The sequence below is a fragment of the Neodothiora populina genome (assembly GCF_041146345.1).
Source record: "Neodothiora populina strain CPC 39397 chromosome Unknown canker_contig_5, whole genome shotgun sequence".
Taxonomy (NCBI): Eukaryota; Fungi; Ascomycota; class Dothideomycetes; order Dothideales; family Dothioraceae; genus Neodothiora; species Neodothiora populina.
Window position 1 is genome coordinate 1,702,613 of NW_027191405.1, and position 19,556 is coordinate 1,722,168.

At 52.4% G+C, this 19,556-nt stretch overlaps 7 protein-coding genes across 9 annotated transcripts; 3 read left to right on the forward strand and 4 right to left on the reverse strand.

Moving 5' to 3' along the window:
- Nucleotides 1-1,400: 1,400 nt before the first annotated feature.
- AAFC00_005568 (uncharacterized protein) lies at nucleotides 1,401-3,740 on the reverse strand (the record flags this gene model as incomplete). Its single annotated transcript, XM_069345369.1, has 2 exons — nucleotides 1,401-2,996; nucleotides 3,051-3,740. The coding sequence occupies 2 exons, from the start codon at nucleotides 3,738-3,740 to the stop codon at nucleotides 1,401-1,403; spliced, it is 2,286 nt and encodes a 761-aa protein (XP_069203197.1).
- A 1,026-nt stretch (nucleotides 3,741-4,766) lies between these two features.
- AAFC00_005569 (uncharacterized protein) lies at nucleotides 4,767-5,551 on the reverse strand (the record flags this gene model as incomplete). Of its 2 annotated transcripts, XM_069345370.1 has the most annotated exons (3): nucleotides 4,767-5,035; nucleotides 5,086-5,241; nucleotides 5,299-5,551. In XM_069345370.1, 3 exons carry the CDS (start codon nucleotides 5,549-5,551, stop codon nucleotides 4,767-4,769), a joined length of 678 nt encoding a protein of 225 aa, XP_069203198.1. The 2 variants fall into 2 exon arrangements, with proteins under 2 accessions (XP_069203198.1, XP_069203199.1); XM_069345371.1 differs by having other exon boundaries at nucleotides 5,086-5,551.
- A 1,346-nt stretch (nucleotides 5,552-6,897) lies between these two features.
- AAFC00_005570 (uncharacterized protein) lies at nucleotides 6,898-8,879 on the forward strand (the record flags this gene model as incomplete). Its single annotated transcript, XM_069345372.1, has 5 exons — nucleotides 6,898-7,525; nucleotides 7,586-7,736; nucleotides 7,788-7,820; nucleotides 7,877-8,255; nucleotides 8,310-8,879. 5 exons carry the CDS (start codon nucleotides 6,898-6,900, stop codon nucleotides 8,877-8,879), a joined length of 1,761 nt encoding a protein of 586 aa, XP_069203200.1.
- Nucleotides 8,880-10,460: 1,581 nt separating this feature from the next.
- Nucleotides 10,461-11,785, forward strand: AAFC00_005571 (uncharacterized protein; the record flags this gene model as incomplete). The annotated part of the gene is made up of 3 exons (XM_069345373.1): nucleotides 10,461-10,579; nucleotides 10,830-10,962; nucleotides 11,042-11,785. The coding sequence occupies 3 exons, from the start codon at nucleotides 10,461-10,463 to the stop codon at nucleotides 11,783-11,785; spliced, it is 996 nt and encodes a 331-aa protein (XP_069203201.1).
- Nucleotides 11,786-12,049: 264 nt separating this feature from the next.
- Nucleotides 12,050-13,502, reverse strand: AAFC00_005572 (uncharacterized protein; the record flags this gene model as incomplete). The annotated part of the gene is made up of 2 exons (XM_069345374.1): nucleotides 12,050-13,296; nucleotides 13,358-13,502. The coding sequence occupies 2 exons, from the start codon at nucleotides 13,500-13,502 to the stop codon at nucleotides 12,050-12,052; spliced, it is 1,392 nt and encodes a 463-aa protein (XP_069203202.1).
- A 532-nt stretch (nucleotides 13,503-14,034) lies between these two features.
- AAFC00_005573 (uncharacterized protein) lies at nucleotides 14,035-15,158 on the reverse strand (the record flags this gene model as incomplete). 2 transcript variants are annotated; one of them, XM_069345375.1, is made up of 3 exons in its annotated part: nucleotides 14,035-14,523; nucleotides 14,584-14,803; nucleotides 14,854-15,158. In XM_069345375.1, the coding sequence occupies 3 exons, from the start codon at nucleotides 15,156-15,158 to the stop codon at nucleotides 14,035-14,037; spliced, it is 1,014 nt and encodes a 337-aa protein (XP_069203203.1). The 2 variants fall into 2 exon arrangements, with proteins under 2 accessions (XP_069203203.1, XP_069203204.1); XM_069348251.1 differs by having other exon boundaries at nucleotides 14,035-14,526.
- A 2,106-nt stretch (nucleotides 15,159-17,264) lies between these two features.
- AAFC00_005574 (uncharacterized protein) lies at nucleotides 17,265-19,133 on the forward strand (the record flags this gene model as incomplete). The annotated part of the gene is made up of 2 exons (XM_069345378.1): nucleotides 17,265-18,838; nucleotides 18,893-19,133. The coding sequence occupies 2 exons, from the start codon at nucleotides 17,265-17,267 to the stop codon at nucleotides 19,131-19,133; spliced, it is 1,815 nt and encodes a 604-aa protein (XP_069203205.1).
- Between the last annotated feature and the right edge of the window lie 423 nt (nucleotides 19,134-19,556).

The following is a 19,556-nucleotide window of genomic DNA, read 5'->3' on the forward strand; positions in this document are numbered from 1 at the left end:
GTCTCAAAATGTATTGTGTGTATGGGGTGCAAGCATCCGACTAGGCCTTGTTTATCTTTTTCCTCAGAAAGGCACCAGGACCAACAGAACATAAATTCTATGATAGACTAAGCGGCGGCAGCAGTAGCCAGCGAGATCTGATGAGCCAGGGGATCTGCTGTTGCCTGTGAAGAAAGAGATGGTCGTATTGGTCGCGCGGTCTTGATCCGAAAACGAAGGAAGTCCGTAACCAAAAATTGGCAGGCCGGTAGGTAGCCCCTTTGTGACGGATGTTACTGTCACACACTATCAATGCGCGGGCAATCCACCAATGGATGCGCAGAATCCAGACGTGAGATCTCGCTTGTGATTACTGGTGTGGCACACCACCTTGCGTTGTGCGGGTTGACTGGACGCGCGAAAAGGAGGGGCTGGGGGCAATCAGAAACCAAGGAAGTTCGGTCGCTTGTAAGTGCAGCAGTGTCTGTGTCTATTCGACTGGCGGGGACGATTTGTTTAATATGCGTTCGTTGTCACTCTTACTTGTTCAGCCACGAGGGGCACACACTGCAAAGACTCATACTTTGGGTGCCGCATTCTTTTTGACGAAGCATGTGATTCGCCAGTCACATCTTCATGAGAAAGAAAATTCTATGTGGTGCTCTGCGCTGCTGTTGGTCTCACCGCAACTTTGTCAAACGGGATTGGCCCTGTGTTTACGTACTACTTGCATACGGGCTAAGCTAAGCTATCTTATAGGTGAAGTAGAAAGAGGGGTCTATCTTTTTTGGCAGAGCTGATCCACCTTTTGGCACAGCGGGTGACGGGTACATCAACGACGAAGAACGGGAAGTCTGTTTAGCTTCCGTGCGGCTCGACTTCTTGATTCTTCAGGTACTCAAGCTACATCAAGTCACCGTATACTTCTACGCTGCTATCCCTTGTGCAACATGACCAACAAATCTCTACGTAAAGTAAAGAGTGAATTGTGAAGCTATGCAGCCAAGGCTAGCAAGAGTGACTCGACTGGCTGTACGACCAAGGCGGAAGTTCACATTGTTGGGGCAAAATGCACGTCATTGACAAACAGCGGTCAGAATAGGTGATGCTACCTGAGTTTCCGGCACGCCGGGGCCACGGTATCGTGACTTTAATTGTCATTCCGAGGTCGAGTATACATTGAGTACCATCTATCCGTGAAGAAGGAAGAAGAGAAGAAGTAACAGTGTCGCTGCTAATACTATATAACTAGAGAATTTTCTAGCGTCAAGACAAGCAAGGCAGATGACGTTCAGAAGATCGAGGGGTATCAATAGAAAAATAAGGAAAGATTAAGTTAACGTCCGGTGCCTCGTAAGACGCTCTTGGTGTCCATATCGATGTTGTCGGTAGCTTCACAGACTGAAACACTAGAAGTATGCTCAGGCGTGGGTGATGCTTCCGTTCAAGATGCCAGCAGCGGCCTCAAGTTTCTGCCTCAGGAGCTCACTCTCAGGGCCGTCTTCGGCCTCTGTCTGCAGTTGTTCGCAAATATGCTTAAGACTTTCGATGAGACTGAACACAAGCGCTTTGTCCTTCATCCCTAAGGGGTGCTCTTTGACTTTCGTGGTGGTAGTTGCAACAGTCGATGTGGATGTCTCTTTTCGTGAGGTGAATTGCTTGTAAGCAGGACGACTGAAGGATCGGATACGTGTCGCTGCTGGCTTCGCTGCGACTATCTTCTGTGCCAAAGGCATGTTGTGGCCAGAGTCTGTCCTTTCCATGCTCTGCGCAGTAGAGCGGCCACTCCTAGTCTTTGGGGCAAGCCAACCTGCCGTGGTGACTGGAGTCTGCCGCCCGCTTTTCAATCCTTCGCGAGCGGTCGCAAAACTCGCGGCGCTCACGATAGAGTCGGCAGACTTCTTGCGAATGTGGTAGCTTTTCTCGATGTCGCGAAGAACTTCCGGGGTCTCGGGCGTTGGAGGAACTTCGATTACAGCATCCAGTCCTCGAGCAGTTTCTGAAGAATCCGTTGATGAAATGCTATCCCCACGTTGTCTGCCTATTGTCCCCATGGAGCTGTGTAAGAAGAAGTTGCCGTAGTCGAAAGCATCTTCTCGGTCTTCATGTCTTGTCGGCATTGCCGCTGGATGGTCCGCAGCGTCCTCGTATACACTTTCACTTTCCGTCTCTTCCGAAATGTCGGTGATTGTACCCCGCGAAATACTGGATGACGGTGAGTTTCCTGAGACCGAATGCGTGTCGTCGATGCTACTTGTGCTCTCGACGGACTCCACGGTAGGTAGGCTTCCTCCGAAGATGTCGTCCGGAGAGAAGCGACGCTGCGGGGCGCTAGAATAGTTTATAGGTGAGCCGAGACTTGGTCTTGGGTTCGCAGGCTGGACGGGGGTAGAGTCGGCCAGAGGGGAAGCTTGTCGGAGTTGCTGCATGCTGCGCCGTCGTAAGCTGTCCTCACGAGCCCTCTCCTTCAAGTTTGAGATCCGTCCTTTTAGCTCAACCATTTGTTCGCGAAGGTCGCCAGCCGTGGAGGATCTGCGTGAGGAAACTCGGGAGGGGATACGATTTTGTGGCGTGGTTTGTACATCATTCTCAGGTAACGGCGCAAGTGGTGGCGGCCCATGGAGTCCCTCGTGCAGAAGCCGAGGTGTCTGGCGGCCACCAGAAGTGAGTTGCTCCTGGCTGCGAGATCCACGTAACGGATTTGATTTCCAGGACGGACCGGAGTGGTTGACAGGAATGACCACACGACTCAACGAAGTGAAAGGTCGCTCTGGAAGTATTGGTGAGGTAGCTGATTCGCTAAAGATGCGCTGGTGACTGAACGGATCGCTGCCATGGGCAGGATCTGATTGCTGTCGCGATCGCGTTTCCAATTGCTCATGGCCAGTATACTTTGCCCGGCCGTAGTAGTAAGCAGGCTGCAGGAAAGCTGAACTCAGGGATGTTGCGCGCCTCAGATTGGCAGCGGTAAGAGGAGCGACCATCTCTCGAGCGCCGCGCAGGTTCTGATCCATCAACTGTGTCGTGTCAGTGTCATCATACGTCACTTGAATATTTGTACACCGACTCACGTTCAGCCTTTTCTTCGCATTTGCAAGGATCATCTCCGCGCGCATCAGAGTCACCGCTGACTCTTCTGTCTCCGGTGGCTCGATCTGATCTCCAGCATGCCACTTCTCACTCGGGGTCGCCAAATCGAGCTCGGTATCGCCCAGAGTCGAGGTGTCGTCCTCATCCTCTTCGCCGTCATCACGACTGCTGTCGAAGCCCACAAAGGCAGATGACCGCATAGCCTTCAGGTCATCGCTGCATATAGAACTCGCGGACATGCTCAACCTCTTCTGTTCATCTTCCAGGAAGCGATCTCGCGTGCCAGAGGCATACGCATAGCTCACGGTCGGCGAAGAACCAAGTGCGACATCCGAGTATCTATATTGCGCACGTCTGGCGGGAGACGCTTGGAGGACTAGACCCTGTTGAGCTGTAGCCGAAGAGCGACGTGGAGGCGAGCGTTTCGAATTGGACCTCTGCACGCTCTCTCGCGACTCCTCATGATGATCCGATGTCTGCTCTTGGCGCGGGCGCTTGAGGAGGTACGACGGGGACGGCGGTCTGCTGGACCTGGGAGGAGTGGACCAGGAGATGGAGTCTCTGTCGGGCAGCACCATGTCCGGATTCGTGAGAGTTGGAGATCCAGGAATGGGCAGCGACGGCAAGGGTTTGTGCTCCAGCGAGGCGGATGGGCGAAAATGGAGCTGCATGGCGAAGATGGTCTTTTACTTGTATTTTACTTGTATTTTGCGGGCCACTTTGCGTGTAACAGGGCCTTTTGCGGTTTCGCCGTGTTTCACATGCTCCAAAAGTGTAAACGCAGTAGATGCACAAAGCATGCGAGTTAGTATATATGCTGGATCTTCACGGCTCTATCTCAGTCGACGTGGATGAATTGAGCTGGTCGCGCCGGCATTGTAACTGTTTTGTAAACCGGACCATCGAAAGGGCCGGTGGAAAAGGAATGGAGAAAGCGTGCGCCTGGCCACCTTAGGTAATGAGGAGCGATAGAGAGCAGTGCCAAAAAAGTTTAGTGATTGCCGTTCTGCGAAGAAACACACACTATTCACACCTGGGTGATACCTAATCTTACCTTGGGCACATCTTCTCAGGAACAGGTAAGGCGGAGCGGAAGACCAAGCGTCTGCCAATAACGGCGGCGCAAGGACATTTTTGGAACGAACTATCGCTTACTTGTCTTGGGTTTGAGCAGCCCCTCGAGACCATTTTGAGCAGAAAGTCAATCAATCTGTCGCACCGATGAGGAGGACGAGTGTGAATTGTAGCCCTGTGCCATCGCGGATGCATCGACACGAACACAGCACTTCGACCATTCGCATAGCAACGCCTCCCCCTTGTGACCGAGGAATTTCTCGACATAGATATCGATCATTTTCGATCGCGGCACACTGGACTTAGCGACGGGTGCTGCTTGCTTATCGATGTCCATAAAGTCGTTCCCAACGGCTGCATATCATACGATCACAAGTGTATGAGTCCACCCACCCTTTCGATAGTTTGATTTTCTAGCCGTGGCTGCTGTCGACTCCATTTTCCAACTACCGTGACCTGATTGCTCTACCTTATTAATGTCCGGGGTTTAAGCATGGATCCATGCTTCGGTCGGGCTCCCACGTATCTGGTCAAGCCATCGGACCCCACAGGGCTTCCGTCTCGGGACTCTTGATACTCGACACCACGTAAATTCAGATAAAGTGGCACAATGTCTAAATGGTTCATAAGCCCACGCCACTACCCTCGAGAGCTGGTCGCTTCATGCATTGCCTTATCTCAACTTTGTTGACATCGAAGCTTGACAGATCCAGACTGTGAGTCTCTAGCACCTCGTATCCAGCCTTGACATACAAGGGCAGTCCCTCAGCTGAAGCCTGGAGGAAAATGTCAAGCCCTCCTGCTTCATCTGCCTTTTCGGCTCCCTTGCGCAGGAGCAGCGTCGCGGCGCCTCGGCGTTGGTATTTCGGATGTGTGGCTATGAAATGCAAGACTTTTGCTATAAGAATACATCTGCATTTGATGAGCCCCAAACTAACTTACTCGCGTGTGGTTTGCCCTGTATATTGCGTCTTGCGAAATTCGCCCAGCTCTCAAACAGCGTTGACATGACTTGGTCAAGGCTACCGTCCGGATCATACTTCGTGGCCGGACTCGTTTGCCCTTGGGCCAATATATCATCCACGCCTTGACCTTCGTCTTGGAGATTGGCTTCATCAATGGACAGGGAACCCCTGGGCCGAGCCACTTCGGTACGGTAGTTGAATGAGTACTTAGCGACGGATACAATCTCCCCAGTATCAGTGTCTATAACCTTCCAAAAGGTCTCTTTGTCCTTATCAAAGTCGCGCGCAATGTATTCTAGAAATAATGTTGTTCTGTCCATGTTCTGAGCTGATGTCGCGATCCCGATCGCCTGAGTGATACCATTGTTCTTCATGGCGGCTTGATCGATCCTGGCTACCTCTGGTAGATCCGCCATCTGGACTGGTGCTACTTCGAAAGGCATGTTGGTGGCTTTGCGATCCCTGCTGATGGTGCTGCGATGAGAGATCGCCTGCGACTAGACATTGGATTATATGATATCGAGACCAGCGTTCTCATCCAACACATGATCATCGGTGCTTTCGTGAAGAGTGACTCACTCTCCTGTATAGGAAGCTGATATCGATAACGCTCAACGCGGAGGTACCATTTGCGTCTGGCCATCACTGTTCTACCAAATCAGGAAAGACGTCGTCTTATCGCGATTCGTGGAAGTACGTGGGATACTCCCCTCGATGCACTGTACTGTAGTGTCATGAGGGACGGGATATGAATCCTTCACGGCACAGCAAATCGTCAAGTCTGATGATCTGGCTGATCTGGAGCTGCTGCATGGATATTGATGCTATAACAAATCATATTCATATTGTCGTTGCTCCCCGGCCTCTTTTTGGGATTTAGACGAGTCATCACTTGTCAGAGTCAGAGCATTGAACGCGGAACCCTGGTCCTTGCTTCAAGCATGTTGCAGGGATGTCCTGTACCCCGCTGGTTTGATCATGTTGATCAAGTCTACAGACGCGTTATAGCCAAGAATGCAGAACAAGCACCACATTGCATACAGTTATTTGATTGAATACCTCGTGGTGTGATTATGAGCAGGGCACGATGCGTGACTGACAGATGTATCGGGTATTTTCATCCAGCGTTCTTCCTGGGTCAGGGAGAACCAATTTTAAGTCACCTCACCTCATGTCGTTTAGATATCTAGAACATGTCGCTCGGCTTGTCAAGATCGCGCTTGAATCAATCCACGTCATGCATCTACGTTCCCTGTCAGCACGGCTCCCCAAAATGTAACATTTCTTCCCGCATGCCACGTTCTCGGCATTGCGGGAGACAACCTTTATCGCGACAGGGAGGATCAATAAAGTAGACCGCTCTCAAGCAGAAACAGTGCCTTGAAAGAGCTACCGATGCGCATTCAGCACAATTTAGTTACAGCCTGCCGTGGCTAAAGCAGTCCTCCCCTTCGATCGTCAGCTTTTTCCAACGATCGTGTAGCTACTCCTCTCGATATGACACAATAGCAAAGCCCCCTGGTACATTTTCGATGCCCAGCCGGACACTAGACATGGTTGCGGACGATCTGTTAGATGTGATCCGATGCCTGCATGCATGTCATCTGCTACAACTTCTCCCAAAAACGTGGTTCTGTGCTGCCCCGATTGACCAGGTCTGTTTCTCATCTTGTATCAATCCTCCAGCGCGAACCTCACAGACTCCCACGCGCAATCTTACGAGGCTATCTGCGCTGAGCTACCAAAGGTGACGAGCTCCGTTCCATAATCAGGTCCTAGGGTCCTCGTCATGTCATCTGTACTTGGATCCATTTCACCAGATCCAGTATTCGAGGAAGCGGATAGGCTAGAGCAATTGGAGCATCATATAAGCCTTACCGAACGCACATCGGTGCAGAACAGCGGGGAAGACGAACAAGGCGAATATGATCTCAAGCCTCCTCCCCCAAGTGTTGCGCACTCCAATGTGGAAGCCCTTGCTGAACGCTTCTTCTCTGTGGACCATCTGAATGTCATCCTCAGAGATGCCTCATTACATTATAGTTTTGCCCAATTTCTGCACCACCACAAACCGCACTGTGTAGATGCGCTGAATCGATACCTCGATGTTCAGAAAGCGACACTTGCCCTTGAGTATGCCAATGCAATCACCTCTAGAGGACAAACTCCATATCAGGCGGCGTCTATGAGTGATGAGTTCTGCGAAGACTCCCGCGAAGCAGTTGAAGAGTTGTTGACGGATGCACTCCCTGCGGCTCTGACTCATCAGCTTACACGGCTAGTATGCGAGAGCTTGGTCAAGGAGATCACCCAAACGAGTGCTCCTATCATGAGAGAGCTCATACCCTCCCTAGCAGAAGTATACTGTATCGCAGATCCATCATTGCCAGATAATCCAATCGTGTATGCGTCAGAAGGTATCGTTCCCTGTAGTCGGTCATTGCAGAACGTTGAGGCTTACATGCATGCTCTGACAGAGTTCTATCGAACAACGCAATATGGAAAGGACTATGCGATCGGGAGGAACTGTCGATTTCTACAGGGTCCAAAGACGTCCCCGGCATCGGTCAAGCGCCTTGTAGAAGCAATAACGTCCGGTCAGGAGATCACAGAGACCATCCTTAACTAGTAGGCATCCTCCGTGTCGGCCTTTGATGGCTGTTGCTGACGGTGAGATAGTCGCAGGGATGGGACACCTTTTATGAACTTGCTGTGGGTTATAAGCCACCACTGTTCGTACGATTGACAGCTGATAAACGTGTTTCCAGATTGCTCGCTCCTCTATACGACAATAAGGGAACCGTCCGTTACTTCCTTGGCTGCCAGATCGACGTCAGTCCTTTACTGGAGAACGGTAGAGGCATCGAGTCCTTTGCACGGTTACTACAAGAAGATCGCCACGATTCGCGGTATGGGGGAATGCTAGAGCGGCAACCAGCCACTGTTCTGAATGATCTCCTTGGACTTCTGAATGACAAAGAGAATGAGACATTCAAGACGCGGAGCCGTGGTGGTGGCAGCGGCACAGTGACACCTCAGACATCTATGCGCGGTGCTCGAAGGGTCCTGGGTATGGACGCACCAGAGCGTCTCTGGCCACGCCCCGAATTTGGACCTTCTGGGAGACTACCGGGAGTCTATCAAAACGTGAGTTGGATTTGCTCAAGTTCAGCGAAGTGAATGTCTACTCATAGCACGCAGTATCTTCTCGTCCGTCCTCATCCATCATTGCGTATCACATTCACCTCGCCAGCATTGCGTATACCAGGTCTCCTTCAGACGAAATTTCTCGACCGAGTTGGCGGCCCGCAACATGTCCGCGAGGGCGTCATGGATTCACTTGCTCGTGGAACATCAGTCACAGCCAAGATATCGTGGTTGACCAGTACCCTAGGGAGGAATTCGCAGGGATCCATCTCCATGGAAAGTAAACCACGATGGATTCATTGCACACCTCTGATGGGCAGCGATGAGAGAATCGGTGTGTGGATGATAGTCATGGTCGAAAGTGAAGAGATTACCGGGATGATCAACACGAGACCCGGCACGAGTGAGATGGCCAGCAGCCCGCTAGGCGCAGCAAGTCCGAGATTCACCGAGAGCAAGCTCTATACAGAGTATCTTCGACGGGAAGGACGAGAGATTGCTCCGTTCACAAGGAGTCCAGAGTCGATCTTCTTGGACAATCGCAGCGTCCCAAGTAGGGAGAGCCACAGTCGGAGGACGGTCGGTGGAGAAGCGCATCCATTTCAGGACTACCAAAACTTCTAGGCGTGGTTTTACAATGTCTTGCTCAAAAAACAGGGCATAATCCTGCAGGAGTGGTTTCGTCACAGTAATTGTTCGTCAGGATGTCTCTTCAATTAGCTTCACGATGCAACGACTGGTCTGCTTCGGCATGCTGATCATTGGCGCATGACCAGCCTTTAGTGTTTCCGCGCGCACGTCCACACCTTCTTCTGTGACTTGGTTTATCATGGCTCTGGCCACAGTAGGCACGATAATGCGGTCTTCTTCGCACAGTATGTAAGCAGTAGATGTCGTACGCCAGCCGCACTTGTCAGGGCCAATGAAGTCGTGATCAAGCATCTTGAAATTAAGTGCAGCAGTCGCCGTATTAACAGCTTTGTTCTCAGCCACACAATTGAAAAGACGTTCTCGTGGCTCATGTGCCTTGATCAACCGATCATCCTGCAACATCATAAGCATAAAGATCCAGCAAGCGCATAGATCAAATACAGTAACTCACCTCCTCACACGGCAGATAAAACCCCTTAGCATCCTCGCCCGGCCAATCCAAAGAAGACAAAGACTGCTTCTCCAAAAGTAGTAGCCCAGCAAGATAAATCAACTTGACCACTTTCCCGTCCCCTAGCCCCTCTGCAGTAAACGTGAATTCGCGCCCCAAGTCATGCGCCGCTTGAGACCCGGGAATGCCCGCGTATCCGTGCAGGACGAGCACGACTTGCCGTCCGATGTCAATGAATTCACGTATCGCGTCGGCTATGGTCGTCACGTCTGCTTGGTAGACTGCAGAGGTGTCGCTGCTGGTACTGCTGGTGAGAGATGATGAGGAGGAGGTTGAAGATGGCAGGTCGAGGACGCTGACTGTGTACCCGGCCATGCTCAGGTGCATGGCGAGTCTGCTGTAGTGGGATGAGACGAAGAATGCATCTGGCACTAGGACTATTGTGGGCTTGGTGGGCTGTGACATTTTTCTTGTTGATGCTGTGGTGGGCTATTGAGAAGGGCTCAAAGATAACCTGAAGTACGGGCAGAGTAATCTGGATGACTGGCGTCGTTTATGAACAAAAACTACTGTAGGCAGACTCCAATCCACATCCGGCGGTTGCAGGCTCTACAATAGCTGACGTGCTACTTGATACGACGTCTGGCCTGTGGAGGTATGCAATGATTATGAACCTCGACCTTTCTTCAGCTTAGGTGCCTCGGATTGTTGTGAAAGATATACTGTACACATTAGAACGATTGCCTATATCCGTACGCCACCGTAGACTAAGTTTTAGGTCGCACAGCAGCCTAGACTCTTACCTTGAATTGAACAGAGATCTATTAGTTCCGCGATTTACCTAGGCATTAACAATCGAGCAGTGATTCTACTAAACAGGGTAAGAGCCGAAACGACCGGTGTTCATACAGCAAAGACGCCGTGAGCAGCCGCCAAGGCCTTTCATCTGTCCTACAACGAACATCTCCAGTCTTATATATATATATAGAGCTACAATACCTATATACACCTATTCCCCAATTTTCTTCTCTGAATATCTCAAAGCAGTACCATTGATGACAAACCCTAGATTTCTCTAAAGATCGCAAGCGGCCAAAACAGTCATGGAACCAACATTCATTCGTGGCGTCCAATACTCGGATCTTTCGTCGTTGAATACTCTGGAAATATGCGTGCCTTCCGGGGGTCATTTGTCGAACGACAAGAGCAAGATATGGGTGATGTAGGTATTATTTTCCTCGTTTGTTCGTCTGTTCTTTTTGTTGTACTTTGACTACCTACTAGTAGTGAAGTAAGGTACATCAGGATGTCATAAGGTAGATGGTTTGGGCCCGAGTAGTCAAGGCGACCCTGTCCATATCTCGTCTACACAACCAACCTGAAGTATCCATTTTCATGTTCGAACCCCAGCGCATTTACATACTGTCCAAAACTCCATCCAAATACTCATCAAAATCTTCGGTTTCTCATAGATTCATCCACGGCGGAGCATGGCGCGACCCGACCAAACTCGAAGACATCTTCGACAAATCCATAAATCTCCTCCTCGCGTCCCCCGTCGCGAGCCACATTGCCGCGTTCGCAAGTATAGGCTACCGTCTCTCTGTACGTCAAAGCCGTCCATCTCAATACCAGACATCTCCAAACACCACGAAAAGAACGATACTGACAAAGTCCCAACAAGCCCCACACAACCCACCCCCTCCAACCCCAAGACCCCAACGACCCATCGCGCAATGCTCATCACCCAGACCACGTAAACGACGTCCTGGACGCTTTAGCATACCTACAGCGTAGCTATGGGTTCGGAGACAGATATGTGCTCGCGGGACACAGTGCGGGCGCGACGCTGGCGTTTCAGGTATGCATTGCTCGCGAGTGGGCTGCTTTTGGTCCCCATGAAAGCGGCGAACACGACGATGCTGGCAAGGCGAGTACCGAACCCGCGAAAGTTGTGCTCCCACCGCGCGCGGTGCTGGGTCTTGAAGGCATCTACGACATCGCAGCCCTGATCGCGTATCATGCCTCCAGGCCGTATAGCGAGATCTACAACGCTTTCATAGACTCTGCGTTTGGACCTCGGTATCAACGGCAACTACGACGGCCACAAGCCCAGGAAGGTGGCGAAACTGACGTGTGGAAGACAGTGTCTCCGACGACGGGCTTGTATGATAGCAGTTGGAAAGAGGGCAAGTTGGTGGTGCTTGCGCATTCGAGGCAGGATGAACTCGTCGAGTGGGAGCAGGTCGAGTTGATGAGGGAGGCGTTGGTCAGACAGGGGTGGGGCGAAACAGAAAATGGGGGCAGGAGAGTCGAGATGTTGGAGTTGAAGGGGCTGCATGATCAGGTTGTGAATGAGGGTGTTGAGGTCGCTAGAGCTGTGCAGAAGACGGTTGAGATGTTGGCCGCGTCTGCTACTACGTCTTGAGTGACGTTGTGGTGATCGAGGGCTCTTTTTCGCTTGATCTCGTGGACGCAAGTAAGGGTTATAATAAGAGAAGGTGTGAGAAGGGTATTATTTCTACTATATGAACACATGACTTTTCGAAGTTGGCGTGACGGGCTCGCCTTCCTTTCCGAGTTTGTGAGCTGTCGTCCACAAATCGCTCTCGCGAATTGTTTGGTCGACCACATCGGCTCGCGTGATATCGCTACAGCATCTCACGTATAAGTCTCAACGACAAGCAAAAGTCTACTCATAGGAGTCTTTCTTGTCGCCTCTAGGCAGTTGGAACAATTGCGCAGCACGCTCCTCGTCATCGCGTGTGAGTTCGAACAGCCTCATTCGCTCAATGATTCGCTCGTCGAATACGATGGGATCCAGCCACACACTCTCGGCGCCGTCACTTCTGTCTCGCTTTCGCACACTCTTGTGCCAGCCAGCCTCCTCCTCGTCCAGAGCAGTCTCGGGCTCGACAACACTGTCAAAGGGTCGCGAGGACGCCAGGCAGAGAGCGGCAGTGCGCCGACCGATGTCGTCGGCTAGCTCTCTTCGGTTCAGGAATCGCCAGATGCGGATGGGGAATTTCCAGAAACCGAGAATGTGTGCGACAGGTATGATGGCTGTGGGACCGAGTTCTTGAGGCATTGACGGCGGCGGTTGAGCAGAGGCGTAGGCGGAGGTGGAGATATAGGGGTCGGGTTTCAACAGACGTTTCGTCTTTTCGGCTTCTTCTGTCTTTGGTGCTTCGGGCACAGGCGCAGGCTGATCGACGGGCGCGGTGGGTGAGGCATCGTCAGGGGGGGAGACATTGTCTGGAGGTGAAGATGGAGCCGAGGCAGCCAGAGTCGTGGCAGCATCGGCAGCGACCGGAGCAGCAGTCTCAATTGTTTCCAACAGAGGCTGCTCGACAGCGGAAAGGCTCGTCGCACTCGGAATCTCAGCCTCTGGCTTGTTCATAGGGCCCAACCAGCCCTCGTGGACGCCTCGAACGTACTCTTTCCACGCGTGTCGTCCGACGACCAGATCTCCTGCCGGTCCAGATTCTCTCGGCGTGCCCAGCCCTTCCCTGAGATTCTCAACAACCACACTGGGATCCGTGTCATCGTCGCGTGGATTCGCTTGCTCGCCTTTTCTTTGCCTGTATCGTCGTATCCGCTCTGCAGTGCCGTATCTGACATCGCCCTCTCTTCTTCCCTCGACAACATCCCAATCCATGGCGGCGGCCACAAGAGTAGGCTTGATGTATTCGTGGAAGTGTTCGCGTGCATTTCGCAGGCCGTCGGCGGGCTGAGCCTCGATGTAGACCGTGACTCTTCGGGCCAGCACATCTGGACCAATCGTTTGCTCGGCGAGGGGAGCGACCAGATCACACCACTTTTGTCTTGTGCGCTTCGTCTGGTATTTGTCGTATGCGACTGCTGCTGCGAAAGAGCCCGTGATTCCCAGGAAGATCATCCAGTTCCGTGACGGTAATTTGGCCTTGAAGTTGGGAAGTCCTGCGCTCGAGTGTCAGTACATACAGCAACCTGGGGATTTCTGATTCAGCGTCTGACATACCCATCATCTTGAAGGCTGGGTTCATTTCCTCTGCCACTGTTGCCTTGGCCGTGGTGCCTGTTGTTGCTGCTGCTGCTGCCATCTTCCCAGGAGCTGCGGCATTTGCAGGTTTAGGTACAGGATCAGCGCCTGTGGTTTCCGCCATCTTCCCGTACAAATCGCTGTCAGAACGATTCTGTACACTGTCCGGGATGCGACTCGAGGACAGGTCTTGTTAAGGTGGTAAGTCAATGTAGAAATCAGCGGCGTGGAAACAGTGCAGATAGTGATACGATATTGTTTTACGCAGCAGCTTCCACTTTAGGGCAAATTATTTGTCTCTGTTCCTTCCTCTCCGCATTAATATTTCTGCGGCGAAAACAAGAGCTTGGCGGTCACTTCCATCCGCAGTCGCCGGTTTCAACGATGATACCTTACTACAGTAATTACATTTTACCACTATCACGCTGTGTCAAGACTACACATGATCTAGTTGCGCCTACGCACAGGAGCCACAGACCCATATCGTGCATGGCGTCTCATCAGAAGTTGCAGATACCATCACAAAGCAAGCCAAGGTAGAGTAGCCATTATACGTCGTATCTCGATTCTATACTGTACTCTGCCTATTATTCCATCAATTCAGCAATTTGCCAATAACTTTTCCACCTCTGCTCTTTGCTTTTAGCCAATCACAATCATCGTGGCTCTTGTGTGCCACGATGCCAGTTCGGGTCAAATGCCGACTCAAGCTCTGCCGGCTCCGGCAAGATAGGCGGGCTCTCCATCTCGTGAGCAGCGTCCCTCCCTGCTGCCAGCTCTGCAGGTGACTTTGCGCTGTCCTCTGTCGATGCCACCTTTGGGAATCCGTCCTTCTCTGTCACTGGAGTGGCATCCGTCTCGAAGATCGGCGTCCCGTCCGACTCATTCCTGATTAATTGCCCATCGTTCGCCTCCAGCACCTCGCCATCCACCTTGTCCGGAAGTTGCTTCGACTTCTGCTGCTGCTTCCGCCGGCGAAGGACGAAGAATCCTAGAGCAAGGACGGCAAGCACGCCCACGACACATCCGATCACTATGCCAGCTATCGCGCCTCCGGAGAGGTGTTTGTGACTGACTGAAGGTGATGATGTTGCAATGGAAGATGCAGTAGACATAGATAATCCACTGGCGTTTGGCGCGGCGCTCTTCTCGTCTTCAAGTCAGCTATTGTTTGCCGTAAGTGAAGTCTCCGTGCCAGAACCTACCGTAGTCGTGAGAGCATCCTTGCTCACGTATCCATCAATGATGTGCGCGTAAACCTGTCCAGACGTCGAGAATGGCACCGTCTGGGTCTGCACTATTCCGGTCTTGTTATATTCGACAACCGTAAGGCTCACATCGGCGAGGAACTCGCTGAAGCAGAGTCCCCCGTAAACCGGGCGTTGTTTGTCTACAGTGCTTGCCGGAGGATGCACATTATACCCACTACCAGAGTCAGCAAGCATTTCCACGCATACCTCGATGTCGATGCTCACGTTGGACAACACGCTATGTAATTGCTGGTCGACTTCAAGGCGGTCGACCACCCCAATGGGCACACCAATGGGCTCAATGCAGGTGCCACAGAAGAAGTTGACAATGCAGTATAGCCATTGAGCCATTGGCTTGGGTAACAGCCAGACTCCGTGATGGTCGGAGCAGGCACAGGCTCGTTATACCATATCGAGTAATCTGGTGCCGAAAAGGTCAGTCCGCTACATGTCGTTGCGGGTGTGAAGACGGTCGTCAAAGCTGCTGCGGATGGAGCGGCAGTTGTGGTGGCACTGGCAGTAGTTGCCATGTCGCTGGCCTTTGGATTTGGCACTGTGGTCGATCCGCTGTTCGTGAATCGCACGCAAAAGCCACGAGATGAAGTTCAAACTGGACAAAGTCTGGCCTCACTAACACCTACATATACCGACATGGACAGGGCACGCAGTTAGCTCTGCAATATATATGCAGAGCTAAGGGCAACCGCCATTCCGTGTGCTCGGCTGGTGAATAAGTAGTCAATATATTGCATGCGACCAAGCATGGCCGCAATACTACCTAGTATAGTAGCTGAACATGGCAATCATCCATTCTGCATGCGAGATGCTGAAGTTGGACAGAGTGGATCGCCTGAAAGATGTGAATTGACTCGTCGTACGACAAGGCTGTCGCGAAGCATATGCAATCCTTGAGTAATACGGCCCAGAAACATAGGTTGCGTTACCATTGATTGGTGTACCTTCTCTCTGGTACAGTGCAGGATGAGGATGCAGATTGCAACTTTAGTGGCTGTGTGGTTTACACTCAGACCCTGCGAGTTCGCTCGTTCGTCCGTTCGATCGCTTGGATTTCTCCACCCTGAATAATTCCGCCGGTCGCATTTGCTCCGCTGATCTGAAGCGACAAGGATTGAGGCGCATCATGAGCACGGTATCTTGGCGATTCAAATCCAGCATATCTACCAAAGGATCTACCTTACATAGGGGCGCGATAGCCATATTTATTATACAAGTGGATTGCTGATATAGTAGGCCATGGTCAAAGCAGAGACCAGCTCGAGACGGACAGAAATAGTCCGAAGGAGCGAAGATAGTGGGTAATATAATCCTGAGTGTATATCCCGCGCCAGCAGTCCTTTGCGCCGTATAAGTACCTACAGGACCGTACCTTTTCTGAGTAAAGGTAGGTACCTTAAAATGTTGCAACGCTGTGGTGCTTCAGCTTGCGAGGGTTCAACGTTGCGAACAAACGTTGGGGACTACTACCTTATCGACAGAGTTTCAGGTACGCATTTTGGCCTAGTGCCCTTTAGCCAACCATGGGAGCGTTGTTGATGTCTCACGGTTAAGTCGATTTACATATTTTATCTTTTTCTAGAAAACGAAGACTCGCAACCACAAGGCATGAAATGTGATGATGCTGGGCGCGACAGCTCGCTGTCCGGCTGCCATTCTCGAGAAATGGCCGGCTGGACAGAGTAACGTTAGTTTCGCTGCAAGAGTGCTAAGCGCCGTACCACCTGCATCTTACAGGTTGGGCATCGCTAGAATATGACGTATAGTGGGCTGCACATGTGCCTCCCCTGCCACCCACACTCCACACTCTGTTGTTGCCCACATGCGACCTACAATCGATCATCCGCACCGCGCACTTTCCTCCATTAATGCTCTTAGTCCCATGCTTGTCACAGATTCCTCGCGACCTTACCTCTAGTTGGCTCGACGCTCGCAATCAATTTACTTTCCTTTCAAGTGTCTGTCTTGCGATCATCACCACCACCATCATCATCATCATCATCGTCGAACCCTGATTTGATTCGAGACTTTCACCCCAGGCTTACCTGAAATCTGCTCAGTGTCTCCTTCCTACCCCTCTCTTGCGCAAAGTGTTTCATGTGTCGGATTTGCACCGAATCTACGCGAATCATAACACCCCAGCCCGTGCTCTGCGGCTGAAGCAAAAGACCCCGCGAATCATCTATCATCAGGCAGCAGACAGGCAGAAAGGAACCAGACGAACAGGAAGAAATTAGAACAGAGCAGCAAGCAGCACGGCAGCAGCGAAACGTGACTGCCAACTCACCCGAACTTGCGACTGCACCCTGCAACCCTGCAGGCACTTGCACCTGCCACCTACCACCACGCTTCACACCTGCACCTGCGCCTTGAATCTTGCATCCCACAAATCTCACCTTCCACATTACATCATTCTTCATCCGACTTCCACGACCACGATCTCCTTCCTCGTCGCTTCCTACGAACCTTTGCATCCTCACTAGACATCTTTTTCACGACTGCAACACAAGACTTTACTCATCTCATCGGCACGACGACGTCTATATCGCGTCGCGGTCATCGCATTCACATCTTGTCCTGTGTACCTGTGACCTCCATCTAACCCCTTGCTCGACGACGCCATGTCAGAATACGGCGACTACGGCGACGCCCGTCGTTACCGTGCTACTCGCACCCGCCCTCGCGATCGTGGAGAGCCTGAATTTGTTCAAGAGACGACCTACGTCGAAAGGGGCCATGGCCCACCTCCCCGTGACTTGGTCTATCGCTCTCGTGAAGACAGTGTCGAAGACATCCCCAGGGACTTCCCGCCTCCTGCCGGCGACCGCTACGCCCGCAGACACGACAACTACCCCCCTCCAAGACGTGCTCGCAGTGTGGGAAGAAGAGACTACTACGACGATGACGGACATTCCGACTACGCTGGCCCAGCTGCTGCTGCCGCTGCCGGTGGATATGCCGCTGGACGCAACCGAGGTCGTCGTGAGCGCAAGCCCGACAGATATGATAGAGACTATGACTCCGAGGAATACCAGTCGCCCCGTCGTCACCGCGAGCGTAGAAAGTCTGGAGTCGGTGAAGTCCTGGAAGGCTTGGGTTTAGGAGGTGTCGCTGCTGCCCTCGTTGGCGGTGGTGGAGGTCGCGAGCGCAGCCGAAGCAGATCTCGCCATCGCAGAGACAAATCCCGCGGCCGCCAATATTCGTCTGATTCTTCCCGCAGCCGCACTAGAAGTCGTTCCAAGGGCAGATCCGAACGCAAATGGGCTCAAGCTGCTCAAGCTGCTCTGGTTGCTGGCGCCGTAGAGGCTTTCCGTTCTCGCAAAGAAGCCGGGCCATGGACTGGCGAGAAGGGTCGACGAATCGCCACTGCCGCCCTCAGTGCTGGTGGTATTGATGGTCTTGTTGACCGTGATCCGGAGAGAAAAACCAAGCGTCATTTGGCAGAAGCCGTCATCGGTGGCCTGGCCGCAAACCGTCTGGCGAACGGTCCTCGCAGCAAGAGTCGCGGACGTGATGGATCACCGTATGGTCGCTCGCGCAGCCGTTCTCGTTCCGTCTTTGGTCGGGGTAGGAGCCAGTCCAGAGGACGTGACGGTGGCGGTGGCGGCGGCGGCGGTCTGAAGGAGCTGGCTGCAGGCGGCGCTCTGGCTGCGGCAGGCAAGGCCATATACGATCGTGTCAGGTCTAAGTCTCGCCGCAGGCGCTCCCCCTCTTCCAGCTCAGCAGACTCGTATGTCCCCTCCCGCAATCGCCGTGGTAATAACGGCCAAGCCCGCTCACAGCCACCAGGTACAGGCGCCCGCGCCGATCGCGGACGTACGCCTAATAATGGCGCACTCCAAGCAGCCGGGGCAGGCGCCGGAGCTGGCGCCCTTGCTTCGAAGGGACGAGACCATAGTGCAAGCTCCTCAAGTAGTACTACAGACATGGAAGCGAAGCGCAAGCGGATGCGCGGTAAGGAGCTCATCACTGCCGGACTGGCCACTGTCGCTACCATTCATGCCGCCCATGGCGTCTACTCAAGTATGGAAGCACACGAAAAGCGACACAAGCTGGTTGCAGAGGGCGAGATGTCACCAGAAGAAGCTCGCAAGAAACAGACCAAGGCCTGGGTACAAGACGCTGCCGCCGTCGGTATCGCAGCACTGGGTATCAAGGGCGCTTTCAGCGAATGGAAAGAGATGAATGAGCAAAGGTATGTTGTTGCCGGTGTTTCTAGGGCGCCGATGATGTACTGACGATTTTCCAGACGCGAGGTCCATGAACTTGAGAAGCATAAGCGCGATCGACAGAAGAGACGTGCCAAACGCGAAAAAGAAGAGAAACGACAGCAGCAAATCGAAATGATGCGCATGTATAGCCAGGTGCCGCAGATGAACCCCTACGGCCAAGGTAGCCCCGGTATGCCCGGCGGCCCTCCCCCTGGACAAATGGTATACGGTCAGAACATTCCGCCACCACCCATGGGTCCTCCGCCAGCTAGATACTAGGAATTCAGCGTTCGGCAGAAACCGCCAGGTAATGTTTCATTCGATCCGACTGAGCAAGGACCGCCTCCGCAAACATCTGAGCCGGGGCCAAGTGGCACCAATCCGGCGCGACCCAGGGGCATCCTTCGACGCTCGACTTCTGAAACGGTGACCTCGGTTGACTCCATTCAACGACCTTCACGATGATGAAAATGGTTATTTTCTTTTTCTTATGCATTAGCTAGCAGCGCAGATTGAGGTTTTTGTTCCTTTCAGCTAGAATTGATTTGCTTGGCGGATACGGATCTTGCAAGCGAAAGGGGGGCAGACTCGTGCATTCATGATGAGGTTATCAGGGTTCACGACGCACACGCTTCAATGAATAAACACAGCCTATGCAGGTTACAACACGAATAACGAAGACGAATTTTTTCCGTTGTGAGC